Source organism: Xenia sp. Carnegie-2017, unplaced genomic scaffold (assembly GCF_021976095.1).
Source record: "Xenia sp. Carnegie-2017 unplaced genomic scaffold, XeniaSp_v1 HiC_scaffold_13, whole genome shotgun sequence".
NCBI classification, from domain to species: Eukaryota; Metazoa; Cnidaria; class Anthozoa; order Malacalcyonacea; family Xeniidae; genus Xenia; species Xenia sp. Carnegie-2017.
The window spans coordinates 6,066,212-6,087,770 of NW_025813436.1; the positions used below are offsets into that span (position 1 = coordinate 6,066,212).

Genomic DNA, 21,559 nt, shown 5'->3' on the forward strand with positions numbered 1-21,559 from the left:
TTGTTGTGTGCCACTGGCAATACAATATTTTTGCTTCAATACATCTAAATACACACTGCGAATTTTGCAAATACATTATCCTGATATTATAATATATTTGAAGCTTATTACATTGAAATTAGGCATGAGGTGTGCACTATGCAGGAATGCTAATAAGAAGAGGGCCAGAACTTGATAATATCTTTTTTAGAAGTTCGTACACAATAAATCTAGTCATTGCCAATTATATGTATACATACTGAATAAATCACTAATACAAAATGATATATTAATATATCCTTGTTATTTTTGATAAAACTATCAGATGGAAATAAAAACACCTGAATCTTTTATTGTTCTTTAAAGGTTGTTCTGTTTTAGAAAGGATGAACATATGTCAGTCTTTTATCAATGCCAATGGTTATCTTCCCTCGAGTGGCATTCCTTCATAATCTTGGAATCCATTCTTCATTTTTCTAACCCTTATATCATTCATAAATGCCCAAGAATTTTTCCCTTGCTTGAGCAGGTCTCGCAACAGCGCTTACCATAACTTGGTATACGACAATAGTTGATTCTCTTGATAATGTGGCAGTAACGCTTAAATGTGCGTGGTGGATTGTCTCTACACTCAATTGACAATGTAGTGTCAGTTTGAGACCCAGGACACTTCTTCAACTTGCACTGACGACGCAAAGGAGGTCGTTCCCAAGCTTTACATCCTCCAACTCTTGTTCCTTGACCATCTAAGCACGATACGTGACGAGTTTGAACTCCAGTCCCACATGACAGGGAACACTATAGCAAAATATAAATTACTTAGTTTTACACATATAGCCTGCTACACACTCGTATCTTGTACGTCACTATTAACTAAAGACAAAACCCATACGTTGGATTAAGGTACCTAGAACAGGTTTCATTAAAATACAAGAAAAGTTGTAGTCTTAAAGTTACACTCTTATCAAAGTATCATGCTTCTTTGTCACTGTGGCTACACCGTAACCATGAACCTTTTCTTTTGCTGTTTGCCTATATAACCACAAGCAACCATACCTGTGACCATGGTGTTGCAAACCAACTTGGGACGCAATTTCTACTGCATTCCTTTCGTACAGCGGGTTTATTATCGACCGAACACTCGGAGTCAAACGTCTCCTTGTAATTGCCGTTAACATTCTTCATACACAACACATGACGTTGTTGTACACCCTGACCACAGTCCACCGAACATTGACTCCATTCTGATGTCATCCACATTCCTGCGCATTTTTGAGCATTACATTGCTGTTCATGTTCTGGTTTAGACTTATCTCTGCAATGTTTCTCTTGTATTTTATTGCCCTCAATTCTGGCACACACGACGGGGCGACTGCGAGTACCACTTTCACATGAGCGCGAACACTGAAAAAATATGGGTGCATCAACTATTCATACTATTATTTTTATGATTTTACCGCTTATAAGCTCAAGTTTATAATAAATTAAATCACTTGCACTCCAAAAATGTACTTGCACATTTATCATGCATAATTATTCAAGTGTACTTTGTTTATGCACTAATTCCTCTGATGTTCCCTATTATCCCATTAACTCCTTATTGTCTTTTCTTATTACCTGTGACCACTCGGTGCGAACGTACCAGTCGGCCCTACAGAGACCTTGATAACATGCTTTCATTGACGTTGGTTTTTTAATCCAGCCGCACTGGGATTCATCCATCGTCTCATTTCTAGTGTTTTTGCAAACCAAGTCACGTTTCTGCACCCCATGTCCACACTCAACAGAACACTGTTATAGTGAAATATATAGATATATATATGTATTTGGTGTGTAAGAAAGACGGTGTTTTTGACGCAATTACTGATGCTAACTTCTTACAATTGTCAACATACCTTTTTCCAGTCTCCCACAACCCATTTAGGTCTAGTTCGTTCGGGGCATTCTTTAATGAAACAGTTTCTAATCACCTCCGGTCTCCGTTGCGATGGACATTCCACAACTGGCACCATAACTGTCACTTTTCCTCCGTTTTCATTTTTTGTTTGTTTACACATAAGATCTCGGGTTTGTCGACCTTCTCCACAACTTTTGGAGCAGGCTTTCCATTCTTGTGGCTCCCATCTGAAAACACAAAACGGTTAACAATGGCTGACATTACTTCAAAGAGCTGCTTCGTGGACTTACGTTGCTGGACACGGTTGTAGATTACACACACGTCTAGTTTGTTGAATGCGAGTGTTCAAGTTACATTTACTATCAGCAACTGTTGCACCTGTCAGAGCCTCGGTACATTTCACTATCCCTGATTGCACACCTATAAAGCAAGTTCAGCTTACATACATTATGATATTAATGCAAAACAAATGTCCATTAGTATCCACAATTATCCCTACCTCCAGCACAAGATGACGAGCAAGGTGTAAATGCTACGATCTTCCACAAGTATTTGTGTGACACGCCGTCTTTAGCTTGGCTGCTCGCATAGAATTGTTTCTTCGAGTCGGTGTTTTGCCATCTCGGTCTTTGATTACGTGTGATACCGGTACGAAACCCCCGGTGTCCCCACGGTTCACGTTGATAACTGACTGCATCGGATTTGTCAAATCTATTTTCAGCTCTGTAGCCAACTTGCCCCGTAGCGTGACCTGTAAATCTGTTGGGTTTGAAAACTTGCTGCTTCAAAACTGGTCGCGCGGCAGGTTGGCTTTCCGATGGAGACGCTTGTCTCGATCTCTGTATGGGATCTCCTCCAAATTGGACCCATGATGAACCATACAATGTTGCCTAATTATTATAATCAGTCTGAGCGAGATTTGAAATATTACTATTCATTAATGTGTTTATATCATTACCTGTTTGTCCCCATGGTTTTCATCCTCATTCAAACTTGTTTGTTTCCGTGTTTGAACTTGAGGATAGTTAAAACCATGTCCTCCTGTATTTGGGAGAGTGATGTCACCTCTTCTTTCACTTCTCGGCCTTCCACGTCGTGCAGATAGAAAAGGCACAGATTCACTTTCTCTATGATCGATACTAGACTGCTGGGTTTCTCTTTGCTCACCGACATTTTCAACGACGCGTTCTCCGGCTTTGAATGTAATTGATTCTCCCTGTTCGGCGAGGACATCCCCTTCGTTTTTTTGTTGTTGGTATGTAGGCACAGACGTTGTTTTAGCTTTGGGAAAAAATAGATGCTCGCCGTTGTTTAGAGGCTTCATTTTGAGTTTATTATATTCTTTTTCTGTGACGAAGTATGAATACTTTAAAACAGTCAAGTCTCTTCGATAGAGCACCTAAAGTAGACATCACAAAGAAGAAGGATGTTTGAGCAATTAATCCAGTTTTCGTTCAGTTTTCTCGACAACGATAATAAATCTATACCATAATATCAAGAGCCTTTTCTAAAGGACCATCGATTGTGACCACCTCTCTTCCACGTCGAGTGTTACCATTTCTGTCGTAAATTACGTTGGATGAAAGTATTTGGAATGTCTTAGATAAACTTATCATCCAATGGCCATTGAGAAGATATTCACCACTCTCATGATATTTCAAAGCTAGTGAGAACAAGCATTAATGTTAAAACTGTATTCTTCAATAATCATGACACACATTTGATATTTTTCATCCTTGAAATGCCGATCATTTGAATCTACCGTATCTTTGTGTGATGATTACCTAAATAATTTCGTGATCTTTCCAGTTCTTCGACAGTGATGTTTGTAGCACCATTAGGTATGGTTGTCGCTAAATTGTAACCTAAAGATTGATAATGCAATGATAAGAAAGATAAAAAAGAGAAAAGAAGAGGCAAATGAAATGTTGTAAACGTAGCTAATTAAAGTCGCCCTTTGTAAGGAAATCCGGATTCCATAAGTGTGGAATCCTAAATTCACAAAATAAGATCTGTATTACCCTAAAATAAAGATTTGGAGTCCGTATTCACCAAGTACGGAATCCACGAGCTGAGATCCATAATCTAACACTACGGTAGATTTCTTAACACAGTGCGACCAGTGGCTGATTACCTGTGTTTAGTATAGTAGTATTAAAAACTCCGAGAATTTTTTTCTTTTTTCCACTAAGACAGGGCCCGTCTAGTGTAGGACAACCTGATGGTCTATCCTGGAATTTCAGAGAGAAAAAATAAAGATAAAAATCCTCGCATGATACAAAAAATATAATTTATTACTCGTTGTCATGTATAACCTGACATTTTCCCTTTATGCAAACTTTCGAGTGATCTGTTACACAGGGAGTTCCATCTCTTACTGAATTTCTTAGTTGTGCGTAAAATTTGTGTTCTTCAGCCATACAAAACAGTTTACACTCATCTAAGTTATCTGCAATGAGTATATGACGTATCAATCAATGGGTTAGTTTACAGTAGGTTTTACATTAAACATGTAATACTGTTGCATTTTGCTAATTGCTATGGTTTCTCCATGCAAGTCTCTCTAACTTATCGCTAAATGTAGAAGAACGGACTGGACCAATCAGACGCACACAGCGAATAGAAAGGCTAATCAGATTATCACTTGCTTTTTTTTAAAAGAATTTAGAAAATTTACGTTTTAAATTCGAGCATACATTGCAAACAAACAATAAATTTTCACGAGTATTTACAATAACGATTGATCGTAGTCAATGTTTTACCGAAAGAAAGCACTTAAATGCTATTGGTAAAACTTAATAAAAATAATTTACAAATGATTAGCAATTTTGCATTTGTAAAGACCTCAAAATGCTCCTAACTCAGTCGGTAGAGCGTTTGCCTGGTGATCGCAAGGTCCCATTTTTGATACCCGCCCTCGCCAACTCAGCGTATGAGTAGCGCAAATCGGGTAATTTGATCTGCGCGGTAAAGTAGCAGGGAGCTGAGAGTAGGTGTGGCGCTCCACCTTAGCATAGATCTGACTTGTCTAGCGCTAAAACGAAAAGCGAATAGACTCCCTCATTGTTCGGCTGTTTTCGACTTCAAGCCACTCCGCAAACTTTACTTACGAGTGTTATCTTAGAACCTAAATCAAGTGCTATCTCAGCACAAAGGTCTCATGTAAAATAATTAAATCTGGATTATTATAACAACAACATTGCTATCAATATAACACCACACGAAGTGCTATTTTCACACTTTATATAAAACCGTGAAAAAGAGTTGTATTCAAGTAGCAAACACTTCATGCTTCTATATTTCGATTTTTCAAGCGAATTTACAAAACTTTGAAGTTGATTTTCTTCTTTCTTGTTAAATATGATTGATTGTCGACAAGCATAGTTTGTGAATCGCTTATCGTTTCAATCCGACATCAGCAAATTCTCAGTGTAAAACTTAATTGGGTTTTGTCCATTAACAGCAATACGCAAGATAAACTGTTCACTGATATACTGTTGAGCAACATGGGCTGTTGAATATTGTAATTAAATTATAATATACAACCGTAATATAAGTTCAACCCAACCTAATCAATAAAGACAGCATTTTGTGTTTATTTTTATCTGTTAAATGCGTTTACCTACCGTTTAAATAGGGTTTCCATTTAATATTTCTACCGTTGTAGGCTTTTCTGTTGAATTCAGTGCATTGCTCTGCTCGAGTCCTGTATGCATCTTGATAAGTAACTTTGGGAGAGGCTTTTTCTTCTTCGCAATCCTTAATAGCATATATTGTTTAGACAATGTATTATATGGCACATCGAACTTTAATAGATTAATCTACATTTTACTTAAATATAACTATGATTTATACCCCATTAGTTCCGACAGAACAGCATAAAGGCGAGAGTTCTTATGACAAATGGTAATCTCGTTCTCAGTGTTCTTCCCCAGAGCACATGGTATGTTTGAAGTTCTGCTATTTGTTATTTTTTTTGTTCATTTAATGCAATTATAGTCACAGTCAGAAAATAAATAGTTTTTCTATCAATAAATACTTTTAATTAAAAAATTAGTTTCCATATGTTTGAACTTTAGAGAGCAAACAGGCTTCTTTTATCGAGTGGTGTTCTTACTTCAAATGAAAGATGCATATCAAGCATCAAGCTGCGGTTTCGTGACGTTTAAGATAATACCTTCTTCTATTTTAGTAGATTTAGAAAGGTGTGCACAGTTTGACCACCGGATTCGTACTCCTTGCAAAACTGTGTTAGTGTTTAAATAACTTTAATGTTACATAAGCACGGTTGTATGTCAGTCATATATTAGGAGCAAAATCAGTCAACAAATTTGAAAATTACAATTTTTCTCTCAGTTATACCAACAACGAGACTTCAAAATATCCATGTACCCACCAAAAAGGTTTTACAGTTTCGTCTCCTGATGCCAAACATATCGTCCTTGCTATCATATCGGCGAAATCTTTGTGCGCTGTTAAATTGACTTATCTTATTGTTTAGCATATTTTGCGTCTCCGAATCTTGATATTCTTGCGCCGATATGCAGCAGAAGATAGCCATAACGATAAGTAATCGTCTTACGTTATTTGTTTGTTGCTTGCTAACGCATGGTCCATTACCGGAAAGTACCTCCATAATTGCTCCAGAGATGTGCTCGAGAAATGGCTCAACAACAAGATCTGTTTGAACCTCGTTAGCACAATGTTTTTATAGCGGTTCAATTGTATCTTTAATACGCGGAAATGTGTTTTTAGTGATAAGAGGTAGAGCAGTTTATCTTATCTTTATAATGAAATACAGCATGGCGAAAATACATCGAAATGTTTGGATAAGATATTGCAATGCGATACACCACACGACCGACTGGCATTCACGCAGACTAAACATAACATTGATATCTTTTTTTCGCATCTCGCTAGTGACATACACAACATTTGGGGTTCAACATTTCAAAGTATTATCTGGCTTTTTTCACGTATAAATGTATGATCTTATGGGCAATTTGAACCAAAGAAATAGAATTCATGTCGAAATTTCGTAGTCTGTGGTATTCAGTCTGAACTTATAGGTGTATAATTCTGGAATGTAATGTCCCTACAGGGCTTCCGTTTCCATGGCTCCATTATTCTTTTTATGTGTTTCAATACGATTTTTGGGGTGTGCAAAGACAATGGGAGATGACCGAGTTATTTAAGTATTTCAAGAAACACATAGTATTGTTTAAACACAATCAAGAGAACGCAAATAACATTCGAATTTTTCTAGGAAATGAAAGCTCTTTTAGATATTCTAAGGGTTACGCACTTCACAAAATCTTCGTGATTTTAATGCGCGTTTACATTTGTTTTATCCAGACAGTACTGGCAGTCTCGATGAGTAAATGGTCAATAGAACTGCAGGGTTACTATAATCCTAATCCGATCTTATTCATTTCATTCATTCGTCATCACTTCATTTATTAAGTACAAATTTAAACGCGCATTCAAGATCCAAGTTTGGCGTGCCATTGATGTTTTAGATATTATCTCACTATAAAATCAAAGCCTTCTGTCCATTGTTGGCAGAAAAGTTCGTCAACTGCCGTATAGTTAAACGCTTTAGGAGCACGACCGCCGGTCATCCTAATGCAACCTTGAAATATTCACATGATAATCCTTCAAGTTGGTTAGCATTTGAGCAAAGCGTGTCAATGTGTGATGTGTTGTTGCATTCTCGAGGCTTATTATCGTGATATTATCATCTCTGATATACGAAATGATGGTTATCGACCTTATCTTTTGAAGTTATTTTTTACAAGAAACGTTTAGCATATAGTCATGGTTTCTTTAGCTAATGAAAGCACAATTTTTGCCCGACATGACACTGTTTGATGCACATGTACGTGTTAGGAAAAAAGACATTAGTGGTAATCGATCCGGCTAAGATAGAGCCATTAATGAAAGCGTCAGTTCTAATAATATATACTTAAACCACAAAAAAAATTGTGCTGATGGATTTGATTTGAGCAATTGGTAAACCCAGCAAGATTCCTGAAGTGGGATATGTTTTAAGTTTTTACCTTTTTATAGCAAAAGCGAAACTCAAATGAATGTCCACGACACCATCTTGAAGAAACGATCTTGTTTGCTCTACTACTTAAATTAGTTGTAGTAAAATTAAAAAAGAGGTTGAGTAAGAAAATTTTTCATCAAAAGACAGGGAAATGCATGTAATGCATGTACCTTGTTGTATAACATGGACGAGTTTTCGTCTCAATACCTTTACCACAAGGCTCGCTGCATTCTGACCACGTTTGCCAGGCGCCCCATCTGTATCTCTGAAGAAAAAAAATGTTCTAGTTTGAAAGTAAATTTTATTCTTGATCAGTCTTGTCTAGTTTTTCTAAAACCATTTACTCCTAACACCAATTATTTTTTTACGTATTTTTTTGACAGAACAATCTCAAAGATTTAGTGCATGTTCTCCGCCTGGAACAAACCCCTCGACTTTATCAATGATCAAGGTCAACAAGGTTAGTGTCTGTCACGTGAGATGCATTGTGTTTGGTATGTATGATGATTATAATTTAGTAAAACTTTAGAAAACTAACAATTAATAATCTGAAAGCTAAGGTTAGCATTGAAACTGACGTTCGTAGGTGGTAATGTAAATAAACTCTAAAAACAGAATGATTGCTTAATCAAACTGTCACATTGAGCTTGTGTGAATGATGCACCGACAATGTTCGTCTTCACTGTGTCAACAATAAGCAACATTGTCGCGTTTTTTCTTTGTACAATTTTAACACAAAAGGTACACGAATAGAGGGAAATTTAGAGCCATAATAATCTACGTAAAGAGTTTAATAGGTTATGTTGCTTGTTCGAGCAACAGAAATGTTTAATTATTCGTAGGTACACATAATACACGCTGCTGCTTTCCCAGCCTAAAATATAAATTACTCGCGACAGTTCACAGCTTGTTAGAGGCATTCTATACGAGGCTGTGCTCTGGGCTAGGACAACAAGAACAAGGAAACATTTTTAATAAAAATAATTCATTGTGGACGGAAGGTCTGAAAATCGATGATTTGACTATATGAGAACAATTCGCAGGTTACATCAATCTTAGGATATATTTTTCTAACTAACTATATATATTCCCACTAGCAAATCGCTCCATAATTTTTGGCATTGCCAAATACGGCAGTTATGAGTCTGGGTTACAAAACCTGCTTACAAAATTCACGAACAAAATGTCGACATGCTACGTTGCTCAACGAGATATTTCATTGGCTTGTTAAAAGAGTTGGTAGTTTCTTGGATTTATTTCTAGGGTAACATCTGCTTTTGAACGTCTCAACACATCTTTAAGGTAATTTAACAGTGATACGGAAAATTGGTAGGATTGTCTTAGATTACTGACATATTTTTGGTAAAAATGTTCAAGCTAAATTGTATAGCAGTGTCTATCGCACAAGTTATTGCTGTTTTAATTAGGTTTCGTTCAACAACTGCTGTCATTTAGATACTTCAAGCGAAAGTTCGCGTATAATCACTTTTACAAAGATATGTTTTGCCTTGATGCACTAAAATGATTTGGTCTCTTAATATTTTATATACTCTCTATGCATAAATGGTTCTGAACGTTCGAGAATTGTTTCAAACGCAATATTCATTAATGTGTTCAAAGGCCGTTGCCGTGATAATTGGCTGTTATTAACGTAAATCCAATCAATCAACTCGCAAAAATAGTTCTCGTGTTGGTAAACAAACATTCAGCATTTGCCGATACTTTTAATTAGGCATTAATAATGTTTCTCTCGCGTAGCTCATTTTCATTTTATTAAATAAATTGTTGCTGTGGCGAGATAGTTTTTTAGTAGATGGAATGGACTTAAATAAGTGATAAGATGTGGTGTTTTCAGAAACATTTCAGTGTTCGCAACACTGTTAGTTCAAATTAAAGCAATAACGTAATTTCAAATCAAAACAATTCTCGATCATTGACTCAGTTTTGTGATCAATGGACACTCTCAAAAAAGCGTTCAGCTACAAAAATATTCATTTATCATTATTAATTCATTACTTTATAGTGATATTGAGTTGTCTAGGAAATGAGCTCTTCTGTAGTAGTGAACGTACTTTGCGTGTTTTGTGTATATGTGTGTGTGTGCGTCTTGTGTGCTTATGATTTTCATATTTTATGAAGTTACAGCGTTTAATTTGTCTGTTGATAATTTTTGCAACTGTGAAATGTGGTTGTCTAGCATATGAGTTTGCTTTCATAAGAAGTACTCTGAGTGATTAAAGTGTTACATTATCCGGAATTAGCGCTATTGATAGATCATAATGTTGTATAAGTATAGTCTATCGATTTTTTACTAAGATCTGGATCATAAAGTAAGCATTGTGTGTGTGTTTGTGTGTTTCAAAAAGATATATCGTACAAATTCTTTTTAAAACGTTTTCTTTCTGAAACTTGTAAATCACTCATTTATGTTTTTGGCTTGCTGTTTAATAGTACTGTTATACTATCTTATGTTTAGTCTCCTTTGCTTATTAATAATGATCGTATCATTAGACGGGGAACACAATCAAAGAGTATTTGTATGATAAACTTACCTGTGTTTTTGCTACACAGTTTAAGAGTGACATGAATACAACCAACATATGGCCCCAACTCATCTTGTCATTCAGCAATGTCCAAACTGCAAAACAAAACACCGTAATATCAATGTATCTACAATATCTTAGGAACAACGGAAACATGCTTCAATGCATTCTTGGTGGTGGGTCGTTATATAGTTAAGGTGCTGTCCAATTTACAAACAGTCATCTCACCGCGGGTTAATCAAGTAATATATGTTTATAAGTTGAAAGGCTCTTTTGACAACAGACTCGTGTATCTCTCTGATATTACTCTAAGTACTTATGAGGAATTCTTTGCTCTTGAATTTTGTTCTCATTATAAATCTGTTCAATGGTATTGTGTGCACAAGTTTTGGTTTATTAAACTAGGCATCTGTATTCAGCCAAGTATTATAGTCACTTTGTATCCAGCAGCCATGTATTCATGTTCCTTATTGTTTGACTTCATGAAGAAGATTTAATTTATAAATGAGGTTATTTTAATGATATAGCTATATGCGGTTACTTTGCTATGACAATTAAAATCAAGTGCAGAAAACTAACAACTAGTTGCAACCCATTTATTCCATTCAAATTATATTTCATTAATTGTGACTTTGATGGACTTCGAAATTGCCCTTAACTATGTGTTTTTTAGCCATTGTCAACAATATTGGTTAAATCCTGTAACAGAAACTTTTTAGTTAGTACGTTTGTTGAAAACAAAAAAGTGTCCTTGCAAATATTCTTGTTGCTGCATCACTGTTTCGATTTTTTGTCTTCAATAACTATAATAAACTTACAATTAACGATAATGTTCTCTACATGCTTTCCAAAATCACGATTGTTAGTCGTTATGATGGCAAATCTTTTATAACTTTGATCTTAATTGCACGTCATGTGTTATGTGTTGCGGTGGTTAACATTTTACTCAAAGCATGCAACATTTACAATTGGCCATTCACAGTTATACATAGCAACATTGAGCTAGGAGTTGCAATCAGAAGTCGTGAAAGGTGTTTTTATCTTGAGCTTAGTAATTCTTATTTTTCATTAAATAGTTAACTGTGAAGCGCACTACCGAAATCAATGCCAACCGATCGTTGCACAAAGACGAACAAGTATCCTGCTGATCATAAGAGGTAGGAAATTCTTGTTTGCGCAGTCTTGGGTTGTTTTAACTCACATAATTTAATTTTATCATGTTTTCATGGTATTTAATGATTCTTTTCTGTTGAGAGACAAATAACTCTCGGGGGTTTCCACGGGTACGCTAACATCATGACCTCACTTCAATATGGTGCATCCAGGAACCTATTTTGCGAAGCCCTGGGCACTAGTGTTACTGAACAACGTGCAATCTTACTACGGATTAGTTTTCTTGTATTCTATACATGCTATCTGCAATGGTGATATTACTGTAAAACAAGATTTGTTCTTGATATGTTTTTTGATAAAGATACATTGACAAAAAATTGACAGGAATTGCCCAAGACATTTAAATTTCATTAGGTGTTTAAAAATAATCTGTAGCATCTATAACTAATAATGATGTCAGAGGACGTGGGTCAAGGATTTCATCCAGGGAGGGGGGCATCATTTAAAATTTTCAGTAACAAGCTATCATGCATTATGAAGGAATTATTCGAGCTCAGAAGAGGGTGCACGCCCCAGCACCCCTCTGGATCTGCCCCTTTATATTTTAGTACATGACCTGACCATAGCCTTTTTATATTTCTGAGATGTTTCACGGGATGTCCATATATTATAGGGGATGATGACATGAATTGATTTTTATGCATAGTCCAGTTCAAATACAACATATAACCGTCATTGATCTCACTGAACTTGGCTTATAGGCAAAAATTCTTTAAATAAAATTAGTCATATTTATTCGTCAGTTTGATTCCTGTTTGAATTAATATATTTAGTTTCGTGGATCTAGTTAACCTCATTTGCCATAGACATGGACTCTGCAGACTACATTAGAATGACCTGCAGTCATTTTTTTCAATGCAGTTCACTGATACAAATAAAAGTGAATACTATTTTCATGCATCTATACCCAAATATGATTTTTTGTAAAGAAAACTGTTTTCATATCTATGAGTTAGACAACCAGCGATATTTTCAGTCGTAGCAAATTGTAAAATAAAATGACAGAAAAGAAAAACGCATAAATGATTTTCAACGAGGTTTTCATTAAAGTAAGAATCCATCTAATCATAAAAATAAGAGATAGTTTTAATGTGGCCATAGATGTTTTTGTATCTCAAGAATGGTTATCATTATCATAGTTGTTGCTCAACGATGGTCACCTATCATTCATGGTGGCATAAAAAAATCTTTTTAAATACATTTTGAGCATATAGCGACAAATCTAAGATAAAAATATACATCACAGTTACAGAATGCTTGTTGTAGCTAAAGAATGATACGTTTAATGATTATTAGCGAGTGATGAGTGAGGGAAGTCTTATTATAAAGTGTGTAATCCTATGTTGAACTTTTCTTGCTCGTATTTTCTTTTTTTAAATATGATGAGGTCACGAACTTCTGTGCTAAAACTAGGCACGCGCAAGCATATTTATGGTAGGAAGCACCAGCCAGCGGTTGAACCATTGCCTAATTTGCCTATTTCAACTCGCAATTAAAACGGTCATTGTTGGTTTTACTGACTTAACAAAATCACCAAATGATCTAGCTATATATATATATTATATCTTTTATATTAAAGATTTTACGACCCTCATATCCAAACTTCGTGAGAAACTAACAGAACTTTTGTCCAATGCTCATTTAAACTTTAACAACGCATAAGAAATTATGATTGTGTAAATTCACTCTATCCTGAATGGCCTAATTAAACGTACCTTATCACACAAAATAAAGAAAACGATCGACGAGCTCATATTCCTATATCGCAGGCAGGAAACTGACTTGTTATCATCTCGTTACTCGCCTACAGGCTTTATGCTTTTGAAAACAACAAATTCTTAAATTATGAAAAATATTTTCACTATTTCCAGAGTAATGTTGCTTTTGTTTTGTAAAGTCCATTTTGTATACAGGAGGCTTACCAAGTGTCAACAGACTATCTTGACGCCAACGACCACGGCATCTAATGTGCATCTTAACCACTCTGATGACATTGTCATTGATGATACTGCTACAGTATTATGTAAAGACTGATATTCCGTTGCAGTTCAGCAAATCCCTATGCTTTTCATTAGATAGATATTTGCATGAGAAGGTGTCTTATTAATAATTGCTAGCATTAATATTCAATCAGCACTTTCTGAACACTGTGCATTCCTGAACTTGATACCGGCTTAACCTTACGATACATTTTTTATGTTTACTGATTCGCTTTCAACTTCTTAAATTTCAAATGTTAGCATGCCAGAGTCCTTATAATGTTCCAATTATTATTTTCTAATAACAGATCAGTAGAATGAAGTGAATATCGATGTTATCTAAAATAAGCCTAAATTGAAATCAAGAGGAATAAAAACTATAAAAAGTATTCTTTCTAAGTTCTAACCGTTTTCTGTTTTAAGGTTTGTTTCTTCTGTAAAGCGAACAAACTATTTTTGGTCCTTTTTTTTACGTATAGACGCATGTGATATATATATATATATATATTAAAGTGACTATAGCTAAATGAATGAACGACATCAATTGCCTACCTTTAGACTATCAACGAACTGTGTGGAGTGAATTGAATGACAAGTGGAGATATGAGTTTCATCAATTAAGGTAATGAAAGTTTTATTTTTAAAAAGCAGCTTCTGTGAATGAATAAACCGCGAAGCAGTGACATGCATTGTTGTGGACACTGCAAACTGCATGATGTATTATAAACACAACAAAAAAAAGAAAGTTCCCTCAGAGATATGTTATGGGATCATTTGTGCTTTAAAAAAAGTGGGCATCGTCTCTTGAATTCAAACACCCAATTTTCAAATTAGCATTATTACTATCATTTTTACTCGATATTCAGCAAAATTATGTATTGGTAGCTAATTTTCTTCGTGTAAAGCAATTTAAAGTTCGCCCAAATTATCGTATCAAAACAGGGAAATAGCAATTGAGCTTTAAGAGAGTATCTGAGATCTATTTTATGTATATAGCACTATTAATTTACCTAGGGGGGACTTTTTTGTATTGTGTTTAGTTGTATGTAGTATCATGTTTTACAGTTGACATGGTGAAATATTTAGTGCAATACAGGAGCACATATAAAACCATGAGTTTACTATCTAAAACTGATGCCATGCGATACCTGTTTCCTTTCCTAACCACTGAGTTATATAAAACAGATATCAGAGAATAGCCACGAGTTGAGCTTTATTTTTCACACACATCACATCAATATTTTGAAATGAACAGGCAAAAGCACGTCATAACTCCAATTGAACTTCGACAACGATACGCTTTAGTTTGATGTTCTTGCTCTACTTGCAGTAAAAAACAGCAGTCAAGGTATTTTATATAGACAATATATAATAGACAAATTAATTTTATGATGCAGAATTGAAAAGCGCAGCGAGAGGCGGCGTCTAACTTCGCTCCAATCCATCCACATACAGCAAGAATCGTATGCACGGCATGCTTTCATTGTTTATTGCTTTAATCAATAATATCATGCTGAAATTTTTCACTGTGTTTTCTCAAGACTTAAGTTTTTCATAACGGAGGTTGTGAATCACAGTCGTCTTGTTATCATGTATGTGCGAGTTGAACTAACTGGCTCAACTGTTATACATTAAACAATTAATTGAGCTCCATTCTAAAAACAAATTTTTCGTTTACCTCAACGCTATTCAGACATGTATGTACAGCTTTCTAGTTCATACAGGGCTTTGACTGAGTTACATGTTTAAGCAGGTTATGAAGATGCACTTGTTTCTTACTGCATCAATCCTGAGATATCTTGATGATGTCTGACAAGAAACCATTTACTGGATGATTGCTGGACTGAACAAATTGAAAAATTGATTTCAATATTTTAGTCTGTACGGATACAAGCTCTCACATACAATACACTTACATATAGCTAACAATTCAATATTGATTTGCAAATATCTTCAGATTGCAATCACTGCATACATCTAGACAAAACGAGCACGCTTCTATACACAAGCCAAAGCTGGTTTACGCACTTTTTTTAATCAACTATATACAGTTTTGTGATGAAATATTTTATTGAATATTATTATTAACACTAATGCAATGATGTTGGCGCCATGTTACTTTAATCCATTGATCCTTATGGAGTTAGGATGTTTGATTTCTGAATAGTTTTTCGACGATGTGGTCAGCATAATGAAATTCTCCTTATGTGGAAAGAAAACTTAACTCATTATCTAGAGGTTCTAGACGTTCTATCTAGGTTTACTTTATCATTTGGTATGACTATGTTAATGACTTAATACTCTTTGGAGTTGGAACATAAAATTGTAAAGGCTTGTTCCCAGGGCCTTGGAAATCCCCGTGCTATCTGCTCATTAAAGAGACATGTTCTGTCGTTGATGAACTTAAAATCATCTGATTGAGTTACGAAGTCCGTTTTAACATCCGGAGTATTCTGGCATTTACACCTCAAGGAAAATTATGGTTGAGGTATGGCTCTTTTACAAAAATCTTCGATTATTCATTCATAGCTCTTCTGTGAAGAAACAAAACTGGATGACGTCAGGTGCTGCCATGGTTACACCAAGGAATGTGTTAACAAAGTACACATACACAATATTGGCACCATGGAAACGTGATAATCGTTTGAGTGTGTGAATCTAAGACGTAAATGGTGAAATTGAGCGATTTCTCATCCAATGTTACATGGGAAAGTGTATTTGTCAACTCTGTTCTTGTGGGTAAGTGTTAAATCTTAGATATATAAGAGTGTATTGCATTCTTCATTCAAAATTTGTGATTTCTCAGCATACATAATAGATGAAATATAAGTTCATTTAAATTTGTGTACTGTGTACATAATGCCCATAGACAACGTAGAGCTAATTCATAAGAGGATTGCTTTTGCAAATCACGCTTAGTCTGTCTACCTAAATTATTTGAAAAACATTTAACTTGTACTCTACTAATGATTCATCAGTTTTAACTTTATATGATAACTCATTCTTGACTTTGTTCATCTCATTTTACTGTAATTCGATGCATACATTTTTTATTTCGTGATTTGCAATGGTAAAAAATAGATTCTGATTTTTCGTCATTAGGCGTCATCGTTGCCCACATACACTTGGTCAGGAGAACAGAGTAATCAACAAAGATCCTAAAAACAAATGCAATGTAACTGAATATCGTGGACGTTACAATCAAATCACTACTAGACGTGGTCCCTTTCCAAAGCCAATCGACAAAATACGCTACGATGGTCCCACTAGTACCCAAACTACCAACGCAGAATCTTACGTCACGCACGAAGTGAAAGTTCCCAAAGCAAAAGAACCTGAAAAGTTTATACCCAATCCGTATCGTTTTGATGCGATTTCCGAACATCATGACCACTACAGGGAGTTGAATGGTATTCCAGCTAAGATTCCTCCGTATCTGAAATCAACGACATTTCGTAAGCCTTCTACTAAAGGAAAATACATATCTACGAAACAAGAAGATTTCAAGGCTTGGTCCACACCTGCGCGTCCAGCGATAGTTCATAGGGGGCATTCCTACAGACCACCAAGCAAGCCGTTTCAAGAAACCTCTCTACATCGACAGGATTTCAAACAGTTTTACCAAGCACCAAACCCTAGTGCAAGGCCACCGGACAAAATTGATTTTGGAGAAAAAACTGATTTTCAAACTACAACGCAAAGTTTCCATAAGCCTTTGAAGGTGATAGTATCACATTTTTTACACAGCGAGTAACTTGTTCTTTTTGTGTCCACGTTATACCCTTGTGTCCCTGCTCTGTCCTTTCTGTATTCTTGTGTCCTTGTTGTACGCCGTGTTCTTGCTTTCTACTTGTCTTTGTCGTTGGTAGAAATTTTAAGACATGTTTAGACATAATTGAGGTCAAGTTAAATACACATGAAATCAATTCTATTTGCATAAGTTGTAACTTAGTCACTTTCTTGAATTTTTTTACTATATGCTTTCAACTCTGTTTACAAGACACTAAAATTTTCTATGTTCTAATCGTACTATTATTTAAGGTATCACCTGTGAGACCCATAGAACAGCGTCAAGAAATGGAGTTACCTCCCAAGTCTGCTTTCACTAAAAAATCCGTGTTCAAAGCAGATTTCGTCGATCACAGAACCAACAAGTCAGCTCGTATATTCAAACCAGAAAGCCATTTGTTTCAAACTCCACAGTTGATGCAATTGCAAACAACGCAGGCTGATTCTTACAAGGTCTGGCCAATACCATCAAGGCAACGAAAAGCCCCCGACATATATGTCAAGCCTGAGGGAGAGATGATTATCATGCCTGTTTCACGTGATTATTCCGATCACAGAGAAACTGGAATTCCAGCAAGATCAGCTCGACCTCGCACCAAGATTCAGCGAGGTCGAGAATTCCCATTCAATTCAACTACGAGCTACTCGACTGAATACCAAAAACATACCACGTCCCCCCTGATTGTGAACTTGAAGCAAAATGCACGCGAGTGCAATGAAATATTTCCTACCTCCTCGAACGATGCCATCGTAACATCTGAATTTTTGGATAAATACAAAAGGCACGATGTCCCCCCGGTTAGGAAGTTTAAGGAAGACAGCCACCTGTTTAAAACATCCGCTAGTTTTACGGATACGACGCTATATAAGGATCATTTTAAGGGAGAGCGGATTAAATGTCCCACAGAGGCTTTACTACGTAACAAAGAATTGTTTGCTTTGAGCCACGTCAACGAAGAAGGTCACAGAATTTACGAGATGAATAATCAGACACCAGATTCTCTTCCACAGGAAGTTTTTGCTGCGTAATTATTTTATCAATGTTTTGAATGCATAGTAGCTACAAACATGTTCGAAAAGTTTTGTTTTTAGTCAAGATAGAAAGAAATTTAAATTTCATCCATCTTTTTTTGAAAGGCGTTCTTCCTTGTTCTTCTCAATTGAATACAACATAAGAAAATAGCATAATCCTTTATCCATTAACAATAAACAATAATAACCTTATCTAAAAACATTTGAATGTTAAAAAAACTACTTCGTCGAAAAGTTAATTGAAGAACATGAATCTGGCTTTATGCTAAAGATGCTCTGATTGCTCTCAGCCAATAAAAAGCGCTGTTTGAATGACGTCGTTGGAATCACGTCGTTCAATAATCTGAAAAAAGCCAAAGTTTTTTTTGTTGATCTAGAAGCCAATTATAAGAAAACCTAAGAAATTATGTAAACATTTCCTTTTCCGTTTTTCCTTCGTTAAAATGTTTTTCAATTTATTGTGTTTCAAACAAACAAAAACCGAGCGTGTAAGTGACGAGTTGATAAAATGTCTATTATTTAGTTGGTATTTCCAGGACATTAGCTTTGAGCAAGATTATTACAATCTTTGTTGCGAAATCTTCATGAGAAATTGACCCACCCACTCTTTCTCATTATCTGTCCCCCTTTTCCATCATATTTTTGCCAGGAATCGGGCGTTATATCAATAGGCGTTATTATCTGATTGTATTTGAGTCTCGTTGGCATTGGGGTCAAGCCACAGTGGGTCAAGCTCAATGGCCAAGCCGCCTCATGAATCTCTCATTTCCGGCTAGGTAAAATTACATGAAGACGCGATGAAAGCATGTTGCAATGGTTTCATTTAAAACTCCACCTTCGTGCATTCTCGTCACACAGTCATTCTTACAGTCGTGCAACAACCACGCGATGTTAATGATTAAAGACTTGTAACTGGTTTGTGAATATCGTCAGAGCTTTGAAACAAAAGCTGTAAGTGAAGACTCCTTCATTACATCGTCTAGTGTTATAATTAGCACGTTGGTAATCTTTGTTTATGTAACCTAGTGTGTTTAACACTCTCCAATTGATTAAACAACAGGGGAAAATGAGATGGAAAGACAAAGTCGTCACTTTTCTGTGCGCTGCGTTTCTTCAGGTAAAATTGAATTCCTACGATGCCATACCTCTGTGATCAAAGGTTATATCACATCGGAAAGGTTATATGTGATTTCTTCGCGTTGCAACCCTCTAGGAATTGCCATGGAGTTCACTGCATGATTTCTGTTCACTGTTTCGTCGACTATTTAAAAGTCAGCGTCAAGTCGTGATTTCGTCATATGCATGTATGCGCGGTCATTATTGGTGACATTAGATTTCTCTTTTCGGATGTCCATATGAACTCAATATCATAAATTCTTCATTTTATTTGCATTTGGCAATAGCGTGCGAAGTAAGTTAGATCGTGACTCAATCGTCCACATTCAACATAACGAAATATTGTTAGTCGTTGTATAACATGATTAAAAATGAGCAACGTCTATGTCTATCTCACAAATCTTTCATCATCCTGTGGTAAATATAGACTATTTCTATCTTCATGATTGGTGTGACTAAACAAATTACTAAGGAATCTTTACAGCCTCCGCAGTTATTTCTTAAACTATCAAGAATGTGAGGCAATCATGACTTGTTTTATAACATTGATTTTCTTTATTTTCGATTGTGAACTATGAAGTGCATTCTCGAACGCGCGGTCAATTTAAATTGCTTTCTTTCTTCAATATCTGTTGTACTTGGTGTTAGGTGAACAGGCAGAAGGAAGTGGGTTTGGTTTGACTGCTGGGAACATGCACATATTGATGTGAAATTTGTTTTTTCCCATGACATTTCTTTTCAAGTTTTTCGTTGTCCGCTAAAAAATTATTTGAAAACGTTTGAAATAGCTGAAATCGTTGCGTTTTTATGTTGATTGGTTTATGTTGCCTCAGATTTAGCATAAAATGCGCTAATATGCTGCTTGTTTTTGTAAGCCTTTACCATACTTGGACAAACAAAACAAACAAGCATGGAGATAAATAGCTTTATATAAACATCATTTGGGTGGAAATCTGAGCCATGTTTGCTTGGCAGATTCTTCTAGATAGTGCTGATGAAAAATATTCCTCGCAAAAATACCATATTGGTAATAATGTGGGTTTTTAACTTCTATTTTGCTATTTAGAGATTCCGGAAAAGTTTTGTCCTGACCGGAAGTTTATAATTCTTTCATTATTTGATGATGATTAGGCTCATTAACAGCGTTCAGTAATGATTGATACTTCGCGGGTCCCAAGCTCATTTAAAATTTCTAACTATCCACTGACAGACAGCGCATTTGAATGATGTTTACACTAAAATCAAGACTTTCATTAAATGATTAACCATGTTAAACATGTGCTACGCTCACACAACATGTCGCACAAAGTTCGAACAACAAAAAAACAAAACCAAAATCATCGTTAATGTGGTCTTTCTGTTTTTCGTTAGGTAACCACCATGACAAACACTAAGTTTAAAGGTATGTCCTACTTTCAAGTTTCAATTGATTAATTTCATCATTGCAAGTTGAAGCACCAAGTTGAAAGATCAATAGAATTTCGAATTTCAGAGAAATTAGTCTCTATGTATATTTTAGATAAAGTTAATTCATCTGCTTTAAAAGATGGTGAATTTGTCAAGATAACTGATTGCTCTAAGCCAGTGTTTCTCAGAGCTGGTTTGAACGCGACTGTATACTGTAATGCGACCGTCATTCTTGACTGTAATGTAAATGGTAAAAAACTAAATTTAACCACATGGTTTTCCATGGGTGAAAAACTTGCTGGTGGCGAAGATGGTAGGCTCGTTATAAATGTCTTTGACGGTGGCGATGGGATGTACACTTGCATTAGTCAGAAGAATGATACAAACATTAGTACAACCACATTTATCAAACACAAAGGTACGATTGAAGATCATTAATTTGTTGTAGTAGTAATCATATAGAAGTAAAGCCTTAGTAAATATAAAGGAGTACCTGCTTTACCGACGTTCGACGATTTACACAGCTTAAAAACAACAAAATGTTTACATCATGTATTCGTTGTTATATTAATAGTTAAATTGCCAATGCTAC

General features: G+C 35.6%; 3 protein-coding genes and 1 long non-coding RNA gene across 13 annotated transcripts in view; 2 read left to right on the plus strand and 2 right to left on the minus strand.

The window, feature by feature from the left end:
* Nucleotides 1-14,959, minus strand: LOC124447535 (ADAMTS-like protein 2). 6 transcript variants are annotated; one of them, XM_046998532.1, is made up of 17 exons: nt 13,567-13,617; nt 13,360-13,462; nt 10,481-10,566; nt 8,099-8,193; nt 7,936-8,011; nt 5,503-5,635; nt 4,192-4,325; nt 4,011-4,107; nt 3,661-3,741; nt 3,364-3,539; nt 2,835-3,275; nt 2,376-2,766; nt 2,167-2,296; nt 1,875-2,103; nt 1,597-1,770; nt 1,036-1,383; nt 1-777 (listed from the first exon to the last, which is right to left on the minus strand). In XM_046998532.1, the coding sequence occupies exons 3-17, from the start codon at nt 10,541-10,543 to the stop codon at nt 472-474; spliced, it is 2,874 nt and encodes a 957-aa protein (XP_046854488.1). In that variant the 5' UTR covers nt 10,544-10,566; nt 13,360-13,462; nt 13,567-13,617; the 3' UTR covers nt 1-471. The 6 variants fall into 6 exon arrangements, with proteins under 6 accessions (XP_046854488.1, XP_046854495.1, XP_046854480.1 ...); XM_046998539.1 differs by lacking the exons at nt 13,360-13,462; nt 13,567-13,617 and adding an exon at nt 14,772-14,959 and having other exon boundaries at nt 7,936-8,008; XM_046998524.1 differs by lacking the exons at nt 13,360-13,462; nt 13,567-13,617 and adding an exon at nt 14,772-14,959.
* On the plus strand, nt 9,159-18,859 carry LOC124447598 (stabilizer of axonemal microtubules 1-like). Of its 2 annotated transcripts, XM_046998574.1 has the most exons (6): nt 9,159-9,230; nt 11,548-11,628; nt 14,182-14,245; nt 16,153-16,362; nt 16,726-17,344; nt 17,665-18,859. In XM_046998574.1, the coding sequence occupies exons 4-6, from the start codon at nt 16,328-16,330 to the stop codon at nt 18,439-18,441; spliced, it is 1,431 nt and encodes a 476-aa protein (XP_046854530.1). In that variant the 5' UTR covers nt 9,159-9,230; nt 11,548-11,628; nt 14,182-14,245; nt 16,153-16,327; the 3' UTR covers nt 18,442-18,859. The 2 variants fall into 2 exon arrangements, with proteins under 2 accessions (XP_046854530.1, XP_046854531.1); XM_046998575.1 differs by lacking the exons at nt 9,159-9,230; nt 11,548-11,628; nt 14,182-14,245 and having other exon boundaries at nt 16,130-16,362.
* The window catches only part of LOC124447631, a 15,014-nt gene continuing 9,818 nt past the window's right edge, over nt 16,364-21,559 (minus strand). Inside the window, exon 3 of the long non-coding RNA XR_006948774.1 lies at nt 16,364-16,626. This is a non-coding gene — a long non-coding RNA (uncharacterized LOC124447631). The remainder of the gene's footprint in view (nt 16,627-21,559) is intronic.
* Nucleotides 19,242-21,559, plus strand: part of LOC124447572 (hemicentin-1-like) — a 5,260-nt gene continuing 2,942 nt past the window's right edge. For 2 of the 4 annotated variants that reach the window (XM_046998565.1, XM_046998573.1), the window contains exons 1-4: nt 19,242-19,395; nt 19,505-19,561; nt 20,932-20,962; nt 21,080-21,385. In XM_046998565.1, the coding sequence (XP_046854521.1) occupies nt 19,511-19,561; nt 20,932-20,962; nt 21,080-21,385 (388 nt within the window). In that variant the 5' untranslated portion in view covers nt 19,242-19,395; nt 19,505-19,510. Of the gene's footprint in view, nt 19,396-19,415; nt 19,562-20,931; nt 20,963-21,079; nt 21,386-21,559 lie in introns of those variants that run through there. The other 2 variants (XM_046998547.1, XM_046998556.1) reach the window with 2 other exon arrangements.